Below are 18635 nucleotides of genomic sequence, written 5' to 3' on the forward strand. Positions count from 1 at the left end.
GGGAGAGGGGGAGAGGGGGAGAGGGGGAGAGAGGGGGAGAGGGGGAGAGGGGGAGAGGGGGAGGGGGAGAGAGGGGGAGAGAGGGGGAGAGAGGTGGGGGAAAGGTGCGGGAGAGGGGAGGGGGAGGGGGAGGGGGTGGGAGCAGAGAGGGGGGCCGAGAGAAGTGGAGAGGGGGTAGAGAGAGGGGGCAGAGAGGAGAGGGAGCACGTGGGTTTCCTCTAGACTATCCAGTTTCTTCCCTCATTTCAAAGACAAACTGTACAGGCTGGGGTTAGTGAGCTGTGGGCATGCAATATTGGTGCCAGAAGCATGGCAGCACTTCCAGGCTGACCCAACACAACCATCGGACTGTGTTGGTCGTCGATGCTCACGATACATTTCTGTGAGCATGTGACAAGTAAAACTAATCTTTAATCTTTAAAATCTAATCTGTGCTTTGTAGCATTCCGCAAATTGTGCACATCTTCCAGTTCCAATCTTTACCATTATTCTCTTAAGTTTGCCATTTGCCTGCCGGAATTCTCCATCAGATAGAGACAGCATTGAAGAGTAATAAGGAACAGAAGGCAGTCAACAACATCATATATTGAGACAACACTCTATCAAGACAAGAGAGAGCAGAGAGTGGGAGCCCACGCGGCTTGGACAAGCTAGCAAAGTAGCACAAGGAAAGGCAACAACCATCTGTTCCACCACCTGTTCCTTCAACCGCAGACAGTCTCAGGAAAACTGGATCAAAAAAGGTTCCAAATTTAAAAAAAAATCAAAGCTCAGTGTGTACAATACAAAACTCAGTCAAAATTAACAATGGTTACAATAATATTGGTGTTTGCTCGGTGCTGCCCTCTGGTGGTAACTTGGTGGAAGAACAAGCTGGGCCTGGACAACTTACTGCATTTTTTTTCTCTTTTTGACTGTATTTTTTTCTGAAATCATAACCATTCATTCTGCTTGTTCTATGTGCAATGTGCAGTATAATGTTTGTAATGTGCTTTGCATCTTGGCCCCAGAGGAACGCTGTTTCGTTTGCCTGTATTCATGTATGGTTGAATGATAATTAAACTTGAACTTGATTTCCATAACATCCTATTGGACCACTGATAAGCTCAGGTGTTTGACAAAGTGAGCCACCAACACTAGCGCTCCTTGCCATAAAAGGGAGGAAAATTCCCAATGCTGGAACTACACAGGGCATACCAACAGCCTTCTCAAAAGCAAGCCAGCCTTCTGAACAAGGGACACATAAAATGGTTTTGACAAGAACTTCCAACACTCATTCCCTACCTACTGGCCATAATCAAAGCTGTGAAGTGTATTTCACTTCTCACACACTCAACCACACGCCCACTGGAGACCAATGCCAGTAATCCCGGCCTCCGTGTGTACAGGATACTTACTTGCTTAACCCCAGGCTTTGGATCACAGGATATCATGGTTAGAGTTTTGGTATCTTTCACGTACTTGCAATAGTATTTCACCCAGGAAAATCCGAGAGCCCCTGCAGAGTCAAAAAAGCTCATTTGTTGAACAGGATTGTCATTTGTCTTCCCTCTATGTACCAAGCACAGGGCTAGTGAATGAGGCCCAGCTGAAAGGCCTTACAGGTTTCAATCGATTCTGCCCTGACATAGAGTCATAACAGTACAGCACAGGAACAAGCCCTTCGGCCCACAATATTGAGCAGTACCAATTAAATTAGTAATCAAATGAGCAAACAAACTAATCCCCTCTGTCTCTCCAATGTCCAGTTCCTTCATTTTTCTCACATTCATGTGCCTAACTAAACTTCTCTTAAAAGTTCCAAATGTATCTGCATCTAGCACAACTCTAAGTAATGCATGCCAGGAACCCACCACTCCCTGTGTGAAAAGAACTAGCTCCTCACATCTCCTTTGAAATTTACCCTCACCTTAAACGCATGTCCTCTGGTATTAGACATTTCAACCCTGGGAAAGAGATTCCGTCTGTCTACTCTATCCATGACTCTCATAATCTTATAAAAATTTTTTTTGAATGAATGAAATTTATTTCAGTCAGTACAAACATAACAAAAAGCATCATTTTCAACGATGATTTCATAAGACAAAATTACAACAAAAAAAATTCTATTAGATCTCACCTCAGCCTCCGTCATTCCAGAGAAAACAACCCAAGTTTATCCAAACTTTCGTTATAGACATGTCCTTTAATCTAGGCAGCATCCTGGTAAACCTCTCCAAAGCTTCAAGTCATAAAGTCAGACAGCACTACAGTATAGAAATAGGCCCTTATGCTCACCTAATCAATGCCAGATTGACCTGCACTTGGACCATAGTCCTCCATACCCCTCCCATCCCTGTACTTATCCAGACTTCTCATAAACGTTGAAATTGAATTCATACTCACCACCTGCACCAGCAGCTCGTTCCACACTCTCACCACACTGTGATCAGGTACATCACAGTAAGTTGTTGGTCAAGTACATGGAGCTTAGAAAAATAGAGGGCTATGCGGCAGGGAAATTCTAGGCAGCTTCTAGAGTAGGTTACATGATCAGCCCAACATTGTGGGCCGAAGGGCCTGTAATGTGCTGCAGATTTTCTCTGCTCTAAGTTCCCTCTGAGGTTCTCACAACATCATCTGACAGGCCTGCACTGTGCTGTACAGATCTGTATTCTATGTAAAACCCCAAACGCAGGGAAATTCCCCGTGAACACTGGGCAAAATATCTCTGCACTGCAGTGAGGTAAAGTTCTCAGGTATTAACTATAGCCATCAGCGTAGATAAAACCACAAGGCATAAAAGTACAATGAGGACATTCAGACCATCAAATCCACTCCGCGTTCAATCATGGCTGATTTATCGTCCCTCTCAACCCCAGTCTCCTGCCGTCTCACTGTAACCTTTGCCATCCTTACTAATCAAGAACCCATCGACCTCCGCTTTAAATATGACTTGGCCAGGTCATTGAAAGGGTTAACTGGATCCAGAATAACTATGGGGGTTGTGCTGGAATCTGGGTGATAATGCCCAGTGGGTAGGTAAAATGTGTACAAGGTCAGGGAAAAACTGAGCAAACTGCTGGAGAAAGAGAACGCGTGCAGTTACAGCTGGAACTCACATGGAACAAAGTTAAGCAGAGCAATACTGAACTGTAGTTCTGTTGTTAAGCCACAAGGTGTCACTAACTGATGCAGGAATAAACACATACCTTCCACTTGTACATGCTGTTGACACATACCTTACATTTATACATGCTGTTGACACGTACCTTGTCAGTTCTCAATCTATTTGCCATAATGGGGGCACAACTGCACTTCCTGCTGTCCTGATTAACTCTTCGCAACTCCACTGTGCCCAGTTAATGCTCCTCTTGCTCGACCGTAATGCAGTAGAAATCCGGACACACTCCCCGCGTCAACGTGGTCACACATTTCACATGCACATCTTAAAAGCAGCAGGGTAACCGAGAAACAACTCTCACAAAATGCTGGAGGAACTCAGCAGGCCAGGCAGTGTCTATGGGAAAAAGATGCTGGAATCCAATTTTGGAATCTATCTATGGAATCCAACTTCCACCCTGCCCTCAAATCCATCTGGTCCATTTCCGGCACTTCTCTTGCCTTTCTCAATCTCACCGTCTCTAGCTCCAGAGACAGCTTATCCACCGATGTCTATTATAAACCAACAGCTACCTGGACTTTACCTCGTCTCACCCTGCTACTTGTAAAAACACCATCCCCTTCTCTCAATACCTCCACTGCATCTGCTCTCAGGATGAGGCTTTTCATTCTTGAACAAAGGAGATGTCCTCCCTTTTCAAAGAAAGGTCTTCCCTTTCTCCACCATCAACGCTGCCCTCAACTGCATCTCTTCCACTTCACGCACGTCTGCTCTTACCCCATCCTCCCGCCACGTTACCAGGGATAGGGTTCATCTTGTCCTCACCTACCACCACACCACACAATTCTCCGAAACTTTCGCCACCTCCGACTGGATCCCACTACCAAGCACATCTTTTCCTTCCCCACTTTCTGCAGGGATCACTCCCTATGAGATTCCCTTATCTATTCGTCCCTCTCTACTGATCTCCCTCCTGGCACTTATCCTTGCAAGCAGAACAAGTGCTACACCTGCCCCTACACCTCCTCCCTCACTACCATTCAGGGTCCCAAACAGTCCTTCCTGGTGAGGCGACGCTTCACCTGTGAGTCTGTTGGGCTCATATACTGTGTCTGGTGCTCCCGGCGGGGCCTCCTGTATATCGGTGAGACCCGACATAGATTGGGAGACCGCTTCGCCGAGCATCTACACTCCGTCTGCCAGAACAAGTGGGATCTCCCAGTGGCCACCCATTTTAATTCCACGTCCCATTCTCATTCCGATATGTCAATCCATGGCCTCCTTCACTGTTGTGATGAGGCCAAACTTGGGTTGGAGGAGCAACACCTTATATTCTGTCTGAGTAGCCTCCAACCTGATGGCATGAACCTCGATTTCTCAAACTTTCAGTAATGCCTCCACCCCTCCCCCCTCACCCCTCACCATTTCCCATCCCTTTGTCCCTCTCTCATGTTGTCTCCTTGTCTGCCCATCACCTCCCTCTGGTGCTCCTTCCCCACCCCCCTTTTTCTTTTATGCATGACTGTCTGTCTCTTTCACCAATCAACTTCCCAGCTCTTTGCTTCATCCCTCCCCCTTTAGGTTTCACCTATCGCCTGGCATTTCTCTCTCCCCGCCCTCCACCTTTCAAATCTACCCCTCAGTTTTTTTTCCTCCAGTCCTGCCGAAGGGTCTCGGACCAAAACGCCAACTGCACGTTTTTCAACAGATGCTGTCTGGCCTGCCGAGCTCCTGCAGCATTTTGTGTGTGTTGTTTGGACTTCCAGCATCTGCAGATTTTCTCTTTTGTGAAAGTAACAGAAGATACGCTCAGTGGTGGCTTTGTTAGGAACAGGAGTGAAACCCCGCGTGTTTTTCTGCTGCTGTAGCCTGTCCACTTCGAGGTTTGATGTGTTGTGCATTCAGAGATGCTCTTCAGCAAACCACTGTTGTGACATTTGGTTATTTTGTTTATAGTCGTCTTCTTGCCAGACTGAACCAGTCTGGCCATTTTCCTCTCACCTCTCTCAGTAACAAGGTGTTTGTGCCCACAGAACTGCCACTCAATGGATTTTTTTGTCATTGTTTATCGCACCATTCTCCAGCAGAGATTCCCAACCTGCATTCCACGGACCCCTTGGTTGGGGTCCATGGCATTAAAAAAAGATTAGGAATCCAACTCTAGAGACTGTTGTGTGTGAAAATCCCAGGATTCTTATATACTCAAACCACTCCATCTGGCACCAACAATCATTCCATGGGCAAAGTCACTCAGATCACATTTCTTCCCCCACTCTGATGTTTGGTCTGAACAACAACTGAACCTCGTGACCATGTCTGCATGCTCTTATGCATTGAGTTACTGCCACGATTGGCTGGTTGGATAGTTGCATTAACAAGCAGGTGTGCAGATGCACCTAACAAAGTGACTCCTGAGTGTACACGTAGGACAAATGGAGGATTACGGGCAGTGTCGGAGGGAAGAGTTAGGTGGATCCCAGAGTAGCTTGATATAAGTCAGCACAGTATCATGGGCTGAAGAGTCTATTCTGTACTGTACTCTTCCATGTTTTGTGTTCTATACCAACTGATCTAATTAACAGGATGTCACTGCAATGCTGCCCTCTCCAGCAGACTCGATGGGCTGAATGGCCTACTTCTGCTCCTAAATCTTATGGTCTTATATCAATTAAATAAAAATGACTCGACAATCTGTTCAAATGGATTCCTATTGTCTCTTCCTCTCAGTTACAGGTAGCTGAATATTAATCCAAGGAGTACCAAAATGACTAAGATGATGATTAATACAGGAAAAGAGAACTGATGCTTACGTTTCTCCTGAAAGAACAGGTAGCCTTCGATGGTAGGTTGTCCTGGTAACTTGCAGGTCTGTGGAGCCTCTTTCATTCTTTTCATAAGGTCCTCCATCTCTTCTCGAGTGCCCATGAAGTGATTCCTCGTCTGGGAAAACAACCAATGCCAGTTCAGAAATACAAGGTTCTGCAGATGCTGGAAAGTTGAGCAACACACACACACACAATGCTGGAGGAACTCTGCAGGTCAGGTAGCATCTATCGAGAGGAACAAACAGTCAATGTCTCAGCATTTCAAGAATTCACCCTCTCCTATATAAATTTATTGATCATGGCCACTCATTGGAATTCTTCTGAACACATCAAGTTGCTGAAATAATCAAAAATTACCAACTTCTGAGTTCATATTTTGGGGTCCAAGCATTGCTGGCAAGTAGAGCATTCATTACCCATCCATTACTCTCCCTGAGAAGGTGGTGAGAAGGTCTTTTACTGACCCTCCTGGGCCTTCTACCCGCACTTGAACTTTTACTGCTCTTACTGCCGCTGGTTCCTACCACTCATCTTATTCCTCCACTACCCCCTATCCTCACCACGACTCCCAACCTTCCTTCTACCCCTCATCCCCCCTCCATTCCTCTGATCCCTCATCCTCCCCTAACCCCTGAATATCCCAACCCCCCTCTCCTTCCTGAGACCTCCCATTCTTTACCCTCCTCTGACCCCAGCCCCAACCCTTGCTGTGTCTTCACCATCCCCTCTGACCTTCCCCTCTCTGAGGCAGAACGTTCTGTCCTTAGCCAGGGCCTCACTTTTGTCCCCCTCCATCCACACCTCAGTGAGTTCCATGCCTGCCATGATGCTGAACTCCTCTTCCGTCGCCTACGTCTCCGAGCCTACTTCTTTGGCAAGGATTCCCCGCCCCCTACTGATGACCCCGTCTCCTGTCTTCAACCCACCTCCTCCTCCTGGACACCCCGCCCGGGCCTTCTACCTGCACTCGATCTCTTCATCTCCAACTGTCGCCGAGACGTCAACCGTCTCAACTTCACCACTCCTATCTCCTGTTCCAACCTCACTCCCTCTGAACGCACTGCCCTCCATTCTCTCCGCACTAATCCCAACCTCACCATCAAACCCGCTGACAAAGGTGGTGCCGTAGTAGTCTGGCGGACAGACCTCTACCTCACTGAGGCCAAACGACAGCTCCCTGACACCTCCTCTTACTTACCCCTGGAACAGGACCCCACCAAAAAACATCAAACCATTGTCTCCCGCACCATCACTGCCCTTATCAACTCCAGAGACCTCCCATCCTCAGCCACTAAACTCATCATTCCCACACCCCGTACCACTCGGTTTTACCTCCTCCCCAAGATCCACAAACCTGACTGTCCCGGTAGACCCATAGTTTCTGCCTGCTCCTGCTCCACCAAACTTGTATCTGCCTACCTGGACTCCATTTTGTCACCCATAGTTCAGTCCCTCCCCACCTACATCCGGGATACATCTCATGCCCTCCACCTCTTCAGTAACTTCCAGTTCCCCAGTCCCGACCGCTTCATTTTCACTATGGATGTCCAATCCTTATCCGTTCCCCATTAAGACGGCTTCAAAGCCCTCTGCTACTTTCTGGACAATAGACCTCACCAGTTTCCCACCACCCCTACCCTCATCTGGTTGGCGGAACTGGTTCTCACACTCAGTAACTTCTCTTTTGGTTCTTCCCACTTTCTTCAGACCAAGGGTGTAGCTATGGGCACTCGCATGGGCCCCAGCTATGCCTGCCTCTTAGTTGGTTATGTGGAAAAGTCTATGCTCCAAACCTATACTGGTACTGCTCCCCAACTTTTCCTTCGGTACCCTGACCACTACATTGGTGCTGCTTCCTGTACCCATGCTGAGCTCATCAATTTCATCGACTTTGCTTCTAACTTCCACCCAGCCCTCAAATTCACTTGGTCTATCTCAGACACTTCTCTCCCCTTTCTCGATCTCTTGGTCTCCATCTCTGGAGACAGGCTGTCCATTGACATCTTCTACAAGCCCACTGACACTCATAACTACCTCGACTATACCTCTTCCCACCCTGCCACATGCAAAAATGCCATTCCCTATTCCCAGTTCCTCCGTCTCCGCCGCATCTGCTCCCAGGATGAAGCTTTCCGTTCCAGGGCATCTCAAATGCCCTCTTTCTTTAAGGATCGTGGTTTCCCTTCTGCCATCATCAATAATGCCCTCACCCGCATCTCCTCCATTTCCAGCACTTCGGCCCTCACCCCATCCTCCCGTCACCACAACAGGAACATAGTTCCCCTTGTCCTCACTTACCACCCCACCAGCCTCCAGATCCAGCACATTATCCTCCTCAACTTATGCCACCTTCAACAGGACCCCACCAGTAAGCACATCTTTCCCTCTCTACCCCTGCTTTCCGCAGGGATCGTTCCCTCCGCGACTCCCTGGTCCACATGTCCCTCCCCATGGATCTCCCACCAGACACTTATCCCCGTAAGCGTAAGTGCTACACCTGTCCCTACACCTCCTCTCTTGCCACCATTCAGAGCCCCAAACGATCCTTCCAGATGAGGTAACACTTTACTTGTGAGTCTGTTGGGGTCATCTATTGCATCCGGTGCTCCCGGTGTGGCCTCCTCTACATCGGTGAAACCCGACGCAGATTGGGGGACCACTTTGTCAAGCACCTCCGCTCCGTCCGCCACAACAGACAGGATCTCCTAGTTGCCACCCACTTCAACTCTGCTTCACAATCTCATTTGGATATGTCCATACATGGCCTCATCTACTGCCATGATGAGGCCAAACTCAGGCTGGAGGAGCAACACCTCATATACCGTCTGGGTGGTCTCCAGCCCCTTGGTACGAACATTGAATTCTCCAACTTCCGGTAATTCCCTCCCCCTCCCTTCCCCCATCCCAGTTTCACTCTGCCCCCTCCTCCAGCTGCCTACTACCTCCCTCTTGGTTCTGCCTCCTTCTACTACCCATTGTGTTTTCCCCTATTCCTTCTTCACCTTTCCTGCCTATCACCTCCCTGCTTCCCCTCCCCCCCCTGATCTTTCCCCTTACTGGTTTTTCACCTGGAACCTACCAGCCTTCTCCTTCCCACCCTCCCCCCACCTTCTTTATAGGGCCTCTGCCCCTTCCCTCTTCAGTCCTGACGAAGGATCCCAGCCCGAAATGTTGACTGTCCGTTTCCACGGATGCTGCCCGACCTTCCGAGCTCTTCCAGTGTGTTGTGCATCTTGCAGCCCATCTGGTGAAGGTACTACAACAGAGATTCTGATACCCCACCATTACTGGGTTACTGTCTGAATGACCCACCATTACAAAAATTAATCAGGCACACTCCAGTGGTGAAACATCTGTTCAAGATTGGCAGTGACTAATTCAATTTACACAGAAATCAATATTCAATTTAGTTAGAAACGACTGACACTCAGTGTCTTTATACATGAGTGAAACAAAGAATCAAGGGGATTTATTTCAGTGGGTACCTGTGTTCAACGAGAATTAGCTCATTTTCAAAAACTCTGCAATGAATGTCCTCAGACTGACTGATTGATGTGTGCATGCACGCATAATTTGTCTTCGTTTGCACATTGGCTGTTTGCCAGCCTTTGTTTACGTACAGCTTTTCATAAATTTTATTGGATTTCTTTATTTTCCTGTAAATGCTTGCAAGAAAATTATTCTCATGGTAGTATGTAGTGAGATATACATTGATAATAAATTTACTTAACTTTGACTTTGAAACCTCCAAGTTCAAACCCCACTGCAACAGCAGCCTCACAATAATATAGACTAAATCCAACCTGAAGACAGAAAATTACGCTGGCATATGACTTCAAAGAAGATGCTTATCGTTCCTGTCCAAGCCATTGTTTATCTATCCTGTCATCTTCACGTTGCTCCTTGTGGGAGTTTGCTATCATCTTAGCTGCCATCTTCTCTTACAGCAACTCCATTGGAAAATAATCCCTCATCGGGGGTGCTAAGCAGGTGCTACAGCTTACCCACGGGTGACCTGCAGGCTAGCAGAGGGAAGGAGTGCCTTACACCTTTGGTAGAGACGTATCTCCACCCCGCCACCCAGTGAATAAATATATATAAAATATGATTGAAGATTGTGAGTTGCCGTTGCCAATGACAGTGGGAAAATGGCGTAATGGTGATGAGAGACTTCAAGGATTGGAATACTTAGTATTCCAATGGTTGAGGCATTCAGTCAAAGGAATGGATCAGACTAGACAGAAATAGAAATGTTAACAAATATCAGGAGACACTAAAAATAACAGGAAGAACAGCACTCCGTCTGGATCAGGATAATGAAAGATTAAGATACTGCTCTGACAACTAACTCCTTTGTAAACTAATGCTGTGCAGATGTGAAAGTTGGACTTCACAGAAGGGCAAAAGGGAGAGAATCGGCTCATTACAAAGGCGCTCTTTTCTCACTGCTGCCGTTGGGCAGGAGGTACGGGAGCCTTAGGTCCCACACTACTAGGTTCAGGAACACCTGTAACTGTACTCTCAGCGGGCTCCTGAACTGGTATGGGTAACTTCCACCACCACCGCTCTGAACTGATTCTACAACCTACACACTCACTATTTTTCATTACCTTTATCTTTCAACATCTCAGCTAGTGCTCGGCATCACTGTCCCTCCTGCATGGGCCACCTGCTGACACGCGCCGGGGAGGGGCAGGGTGCTGTACGATAGCGGAGACCGAACACACACAATGAAGTGCAAGGGACCAGAAGAGGAGAAAGGCAGCGAGAAAACTGTAGGAGCAGGATCCATACCATGAGTTGATCTTTCCTGTATGTTGGGGATGTAGCTAGTAATGGGCAAAGTACGAAGTAAATTTTCAAAGTACAAAATAAACGTTATTATCAGAGTACATAATGTCACTCTATACAACCCTGAGATTCATTTTCCTGTGGGCACACTCAGCAAACCTATAGAACAGTAACTATCACAGGATCAATGGAATGCAGAAGAAAACAAACTGTGCAAATGCAAACATAAATAAATAACAAGAACATGAAATAACAAGATAAAGAGTTCTTAAAGTGAGATCATTTGTGAGTGCAGTTAATTCTTTTGTTCCAGAGCCTGATTGTTGAGGGGTAGTAACTGTTCTTGAACCTGGTGGTGCGAGTCCTGAGGCTCTTGAATCTTCTGCCTGAGGGTAGCAGTGAGAAAAGAACATGGCATCTTGGAAACCAGCAATGCGTCAGCTCACCTGGGATTAATACTCTACTGACTCAATTCAACCCAACAATGGGAAGCTGCAGATGCAATTTTTAAATAAGAGCCAAAAGTGGGTCAAATCTATGAAGGTGATACGACAGGTTAACTAAACTTTTAATGAAGATTCTAGGATCCCTAGTCTTGAAAAACAGACAGTGCACAATATCAGGAAGCTCTACCAAACTTAAAAAACACCAGTCTGCTCTCTGTTGTAGTGTTATCGCCACCTCTGTTTGGTTGAACCCAAGACTTCAGAGCAGGCTAACGAATGGATTCAGGGAGAGAGAGAAGTGCTTCAACATAGCAACTTACAGTAGAGAAGAGGCATTGTAAATTACTTAGGGTTTCGATACTAAATGAAGAGATGTTTCCTAAAGATCTATAACCAGATGGAACTGACAAAGGAACCAGAAAGAATATCGGGAAAAAACTATTTCTGAGACACAAGTGATTACGGTTTGAAAGCACTGGCTAATTGAATGGTGCATACAGAAGTAAAATAAAAACACACTAGAATATAGAATACGTTTTAAGGTACGGGGATGAGTGGGACTGATTTTCCAAAGGGTTGTCTCAAGCAATGGGCTTGAGATATGTAGATGTGTAGTGGAGAGTATACTGACTAGTTGTCTTTTGTCCTGGTATGGGAACATCAACGGAGAATCCTACAAAAAGTAGTGGATACAGCCCAGTCCATCACGGGTAAAGCCCTCTCCACCATTGAGCACATCTACATGAAGCACTATTGCAAGAAAGCATCATCCATCATCAGGGATCCCACACCACCCAGGTGATGCTCTCTTCTCACTGCTGCCATCAGGAAGAAGGTACAGGAGCCTCAGGGCTCATGTCACCAGGTTCAGGAACAGATATTACCTCTCAACCATCAGGCTCTTGAACCAAAGGGGGAAAACTTCACTCAGCCCCATCATTGAAATGTTCCCACAACCTGTGGACTCACTTTCAAGGACTCTTTATCACATGTTCTCGATACCTATGGCTTATTTATTTATTTGTTTTGTATATGCACAGCTTGTTTCCTTCAGCCTCTGACTGAACACCCAAGTTGGTGCCGTCTTTCACCGATTTTGTTATGGTTATTACTCTATGGACATTGAGTAGGCCGGCTAGAAAATGAATTTCAGGATTGTATATGGCGACATATACCGTATGCACTTTGATAATAAATTTACTTTGAAGCTTGAACATTCTCCTTTGAGATATCCTGTTCTATGATCATGTACATACAACAAACCATTTCTTCTGGTGAAATTCCTCTACTAAATTGGAAGTGCAGAGAAGAATTGACTTCACAAAATTCACAAATGCCGTGGAACCGTGAACAGAAGAACCAACAGCTGAGTGGATGCCAGTGTTGCTTAGACAGAAGCTCAAGAAGCCTGTTCCTTTTTGATTACGTACAGATGTAGCACAGCGGAAGTGAGAAAAGTGAGGAATGTTGAAAACATCATCAGGGTTTCTCTTCACCCTCCCCCAAACCCTACCCCCGATTCAGGACATATATCAGAAGCACTGCATACACAGTCCGCCCAGCATTGTCAAAGGCCCGTCCCATCCATCCTACAATCATTTGACCTCCTGCCGTCAGGCAGAAGGTATCACAGCATAAGGGCGAGCACTGTCAGACTGGATAACAGCTTCTTCCCCCGGGCTGTTAGACCTCATAACACCCTGCTGCCCCCCAGCACACACATGCACCCTGTCTGAATGCCCTGTCACCCCCTCCCCCATTCCCCAGCTCACAGTCACAATCTCATCCTGCACCGGTCACTTCTCATCTTTTATTGCTGCTGTTTCACTTTCTTTTACAACTGCTTGTTTTATTATAGTAGTGTCAGTGATACTATACTGTCTTACATAAACATGCATTTCATAACAGTTGAGGCCAGTTCATTGGCTATATTTAAGAGGGAGTTAGATATGGCCCTTGTGGCTAAAGGGATCGGGGGTATGGAGAGAAGGCAGGTACAGGGTTCTGAGTTGGATGATCAGCCATGATCGTACTGAATGGCGGTGCAGGCTCGAAGGGCCGAATGGCCTACTCCTGCACCTATTTTCTATGTTTCTATGTTTCTATAACGAATAAACTCTTCTCGGGCCTCCAGATGGGTACAAACATCGATTTTAACCGACATTTTGATGACAAACTCTGCCACCTTCATCAGGGATGATGCCTGGGCATGTCTAGTCCAGTGGTATTTATACCCCCATCTTCTATCCCCCGACTCCCGATTGGTTAGTCCTCATCCAATCAAATTTCCACTGTTCTGCCTTGTTTACATTCGAATTCAGTTCCTACTCAGAGCAAGACCTGCATTTTTCTTAAGATTGAAATAAAACTAGAGGAAAACAATGGCTTCCTTCACCAGGCAGTCCCAAAAGCCATTGACACGGCACAGCAGTTTTGTGCCGTTGAAGTCAGCCTTATGGCCATTGCGAATACAATATTCTGCTTGTACCGATTTCTCCGGGTAGCCCAAACAGATACACCTCCTGTGCTCCTCGATCCAGGTTTCCACCGTGCATCCGTCAGGCTGATATTCGTTGCTCCACATTCACAGGGAGTCCTATAAATGCCAGCTGTCCTGAGACCCAGGTCATCTTTGACCCACATGAGCTGTAATTTGAGCTTCTTTAGGGGTTAGCGGATGGTATTAATCCGGCATTACATCATGCGGAGAGACATTAGAACATTGAGTTACAACTGGAAAGCTGGAAGGAAAAAGAAGCTGAGACAGACAGAGAATGGAAATGATAGATGGAATAACATCATGGTTAGAAACAGGGGAGGCAACAACTACAATTCGGAGGGTCAGGGACCATGATGGACAGAGATACATGATTGCCCACGCTGAACAGCAAGGCACCTGAATGATGATTACCTCAGGACCCTGGTGACCCTTCCAGAAACCGTGAAAATACAGAGATGACAGGCAGTAGCGATGGGATCCTCCTCGTTGTTAGGTTTCCTGATTTTCCTGTCAACCCTCTTAAGGGCTCGATTGATTTCCTTCACCATGTAGCCATTCTGTAGGAATGTCGTGTGTAATCGTTTTATTTCCTCGGGGAGACTCCCCAGGTCTGAAATAGTTTTCACACGGTTAATCAAAGTAGAAAGAACCGCACTATGTTGAGAGGTGTGATGGTGGCTGTTCCTCTTGAGGCACAAGCCCATGTGAGTGGGTTTCCGATAGACCCCTTGTCTGAGACTACTGTCCAATTTCTGTTGTATTAGAATGACCAGGAATGGGAGGCAACCATTCTTCTCCATCTCCATCGTAAATTGAATATTTGGGTGCAAACTTTTCAGATGGTCCTGGAACTATTGGAGTGCCTGGAGTCCATGAGGCCACACTACAAAGGTGTCATCAACGTATCTGAAGAAGTATTTGGGGTATAAGGGCGATGAACTCAGAGCCCTCTCCTCAATGTAGAAACGTAGAAATTAGCAATAGCCATTGGCAATCCCACGGCCACTCCGTTCATTTGATCATAGTAGTTCCCCTTGTAGGGGAAGTACATCGATGCAAGGGTGTGTTCAAAACGGTCAGTGGAACCCTTATCAAATTTTGACCACAGGAGACCAAGCTGTTCTTAATGGGAACTTTTATGAACAAGGACACCACATCAAAACTGATCGTTATGTCCTCTGGGGTCTGCTGGATGCTGGCTATCATTTTTATTAAGTCAGTCTCATCCGTAATGTGATGCTCACACCCCTCAACAAAAGCAGACAGCATGGACGTTAAATGCTTTGCGAGATAGTGAGTCAGAGAATCTACCCCACTGATGATAGGCCTCAGTGGGGAACGAAGATCTCGCTCCAAGTAAGAACTGGAATTTGATTGTAAACAAGGTGGGACAGGGGAAACCTGATTGGATGAGGACTAACCAATCAGGAGGAACGGACGCCGGGGTATAAATACCACTGGACTAGACACGCCCAGGCATCATCCCTGATGAAGATGACAGAGTTTGTCATCAAAACGTCAGTTAAAATCAATACTTATACCTGACTGGAAACCTGAGAAGAATTTATTCACCTCATACACCGGAAGAGCACTAGATCCTTTTTCATGCACACCATACTTTATGTCAACCTGTTAATCTTCAGTCCATGCCACTCAGTAGCTTCTGTTAATATTCTTTTGTGACTGTATATGCTATCATAACGATACGTGCTGTGTGTGATTATATATACTGTGTATTGCACCTTGGCCCCCAGAGGAACGTTTTGTTTAACTGTATATACGCGTATGGTTGAATGACAATAAATTTAAACTCACATGTTGCAGGCTTAGCTGAAGCTGTTGTTTATAGGGCAAGAAATCCTGAGTCAGTTCAAAGGTCAAATGTTGAAAAGTGAGCAGACTATGTAGAAATGCCAGAACCTGTGAGGAGAGAAAAGCAAGCAGTATTCACTTCAGTTGATCGGCGGAGGAAAAATGAATCTCAAGTTAGTACATGGTGACATTTACCAACTTTGATAATAAATTTACTTTGAGTGAACACAAGGGCCAGATGTTCTTCCATGATATGTTTAATTACTAATGACCAGAGTCAAGCTTTTAGATCCCGAGTATTACTTACTGGCTCCACCACCTCGAACTTCTTTCTCTCATGAACCTCTTGAATTTTGTAAACGTACTCTAAAGATGCTTCATAGAAGTTCTGCCTCTCCTTATCAACCTGATTATCAGCCTGGATTTAAAAACAGAACATCTGTCAGATCAAAGACGGTAAGAAAAATGCACAGAATTGTCAATAGCACCTGCACATGCAGCAAGCACAAAGTCTCAGGCACATGTCTATAGCTAGGGTGCACTGTACTGTATTTGTCAACGTGGAGCGGACAGCAAGTTTGTAAACCTGGCAGGAGCAAAGGATGCGTTATTAAATGATAGTTCTACATTTTAATATCGTACTGTCATTTTCTTTCCCACATACTCACTGCAGTAAACTTCTTTACATCCTTCTCCCCACTCAAAACCCTTTTTAATTTTGTACGTTAACCAAACCTGGAAACATACTGTCCCTCCTGTTGAACTACGAATAGCTGGGGCCCCAAGCACAGATCACCACGGAACCCCATTAGTCACAGGCTGTGAAAAGTCCATCTATTCCCACTCCACTTTCTGTACAATGATCAATTCTCAATACACGTCTGTATGTTACCCCCACTTTATGTGCTTTAACTTTGAAAACTCCTCCTGTGGGGAGCATAGCACAATAAGATACAGGAGTAGAATTAAGCCAGTTGGCCCATGGCATCGATCATAACTGTTTTCTTCTATCTTGCCTTCTCCCCATAGGAATAAAAAGTTTTGAGAGAATCCAATCACACCGTATCTATAGGTTCACCCAAACCCTCTCTACTCATCATGTGATACAAAGGAGAGGGCAGGAAGTTTTAATTCTTCCTCTTCTGATTTTGAATTCACTGTTGCAGGAAACAGAATTAATCAGGGCCATTCCTGAGTAAGCTTGAAAAGCTCCTGGGAGAGAATACTTGGCAATATTAGGGGCAAGGAATTGGTAATAAAGAGTCTGATAAGATAAAGGGGCCAATAGAGGCCCAACAGCTAACAGGCTTCTCTCTGTGCTTTAATGATTCTACAATTCTATACTTCCTTCCCAAAATGTGATCCAAGCAACACAAAAACAAAACTGTATTTCCAATAATCTGACATGCATTTTCCTCTTCCTGTGCGAAGCTCTTCTTTTGCCATAGATGGCTGTGGTGGCCATGTCATTGGGTATATTTAAAACAGATTTATTAATCAGGGCGTCAAAGGTTACAGGGAGAAGGCAGGAGAATGAGGTTGAGAAGGAAAATAAATCACTCCTGATGGAATGGCAGAGCAGACTTGAAGGACCGAGTGGCCCAATTCTGCTCCTATGTCTCATTAATATTTCACTTGCTCAGACAGACAAAAGAAAATGAGAAGTGGCTTGCGATAGCTGAGTGGAGAAAGTCACAAGAACATTTACCTCTTGGAGATGGGATTCCTTCTTCTTTGAGGAGAGGCTAAGATGTCGGTCAAGCACAGAGTAGAACTTCTCACTTTCTTTTTCAAACTTTTTCTTTTTGTCCTGTTAAAAAAAAGAGAAAAGATGTCATTGGTTCCTGGATGTTCACCTGAGACCCAATGGGTTGACACAGTGGCTGCTCATTTTCTCTCTCCTCCTTCTTTATACCCAATAGCATGACCCAGCTGATATTTCACCTTCAACTAAAATCATCACACTGCTAATTTTGGGAACCTATTGTGTCTGAGGCTTCTGCGCACGATATCAGAAACTTTATTTCAGAAGTATCATCTAAAGCCTATGAGGTCATGAATAAATGTAATTTCCCACCCTTTCACCCCTAACCTTTGCATGATCCATCCATCTGCACGAAGGCAGTCAACGACCAGGCTTGTAGAAGGAATAGCTGTATAGAAACGAAACCCATCTGTTGGCATCCAGTAGCAAGGAGGCTGAAATCTGGGATCACTGTAATATGTTCTACCTCCCAAACCCACATCCCAGCACTCACACCGGACACCAGACAGACAAGAACCAAGTGGGGCGAGGGGAACCTCAGAGTTTATAAGCTACTTGTATTCTTTTGTTCCCCAGAAAATGGAAGACAGATTCAGGATGAATAAACAACCTAACAAAGATCAAAAGATGCTGAAGTGGAGAGAAAGAGGGAATTTGAAGTCAAGGTGGGAATAATTTAAGCTTTGGAATTAGCTGCCAGCACAAACTCAGATACTTACTGATCAAGTTTAAAAGTGGGAATTGAGAGAGATCAAAGGCATCCATTAGTCTTGTGAGACCATGGATCTGCACCAGGAAAGTCTTCACTCTCCAGGGCGCAGGCCCGGGCAAGATTGTATGGAAGACCAGCAGTTGCCCATGCTGCAAGTCTCCCCTCACCACGACACCGATGTTGTCCAAGGGAAGGGCATTAGGACCCATACAGCTTGGCACCAGTGTCGTCGCAGATCAATGTGTGATTAAGTGCCTTGCTCAAGAACACAACACGTTCCCTCGGCGGGGGCTCGAACTCACGGCCTTCAGGTCGCTAGTCCAATGCCTTAACCACTTGGCCACGTGCCCACACATTGAGAGAGATAAAGAATTTTAAAATAAAACAGTCCGAACATGTCATTGTTGGACTGAGTCATCCTTTGAATGCCAATTCCTTACAGAATTGGGATATAGGATTACATTAATTAGCCCTATCAACGGAGCATTTATTGTTCTAATTTCACAATAGGAACTTAAGGAACAAGTTATATCGTGTGGCTATTGAATGCCTTTGTGTCAAAATCTGGAGTTTTCAGCTCCATTTCTCACTCCCCATAATGCAATGCTCCACACCACACCTGACAAAAGACCCACAAAAGGCCATAGCTTCCATACCTGCTATTAGCAGGTATTCAATACC

General features: G+C 45.8%; 1 protein-coding gene across 1 annotated transcript in view; it reads right to left on the reverse strand.

The window, feature by feature from the left end:
* LOC134353132 (oligophrenin-1-like) overlaps nucleotides 1-18635 on the reverse strand; it is a 241667-nt gene that overhangs the window by 105866 nt on the left and 117166 nt on the right. Inside the window, exons 5-9 of the mRNA XM_063061073.1 lie at nucleotides 17186-17287; nucleotides 15785-15895; nucleotides 15481-15585; nucleotides 5914-6043; nucleotides 1398-1498 (exon numbers count right to left, since the gene is read on the reverse strand). Coding sequence (XP_062917143.1) covers nucleotides 1398-1498; nucleotides 5914-6043; nucleotides 15481-15585; nucleotides 15785-15895; nucleotides 17186-17287 — 549 coding nt within the window. The remainder of the gene's footprint in view (nucleotides 1-1397; nucleotides 1499-5913; nucleotides 6044-15480; nucleotides 15586-15784; nucleotides 15896-17185; nucleotides 17288-18635) is intronic.

Source organism: Mobula hypostoma, chromosome 10 (assembly GCF_963921235.1).
Source record: "Mobula hypostoma chromosome 10, sMobHyp1.1, whole genome shotgun sequence".
Lineage (NCBI taxonomy): Eukaryota > Metazoa > Chordata > Chondrichthyes > Myliobatiformes > Myliobatidae > Mobula > Mobula hypostoma.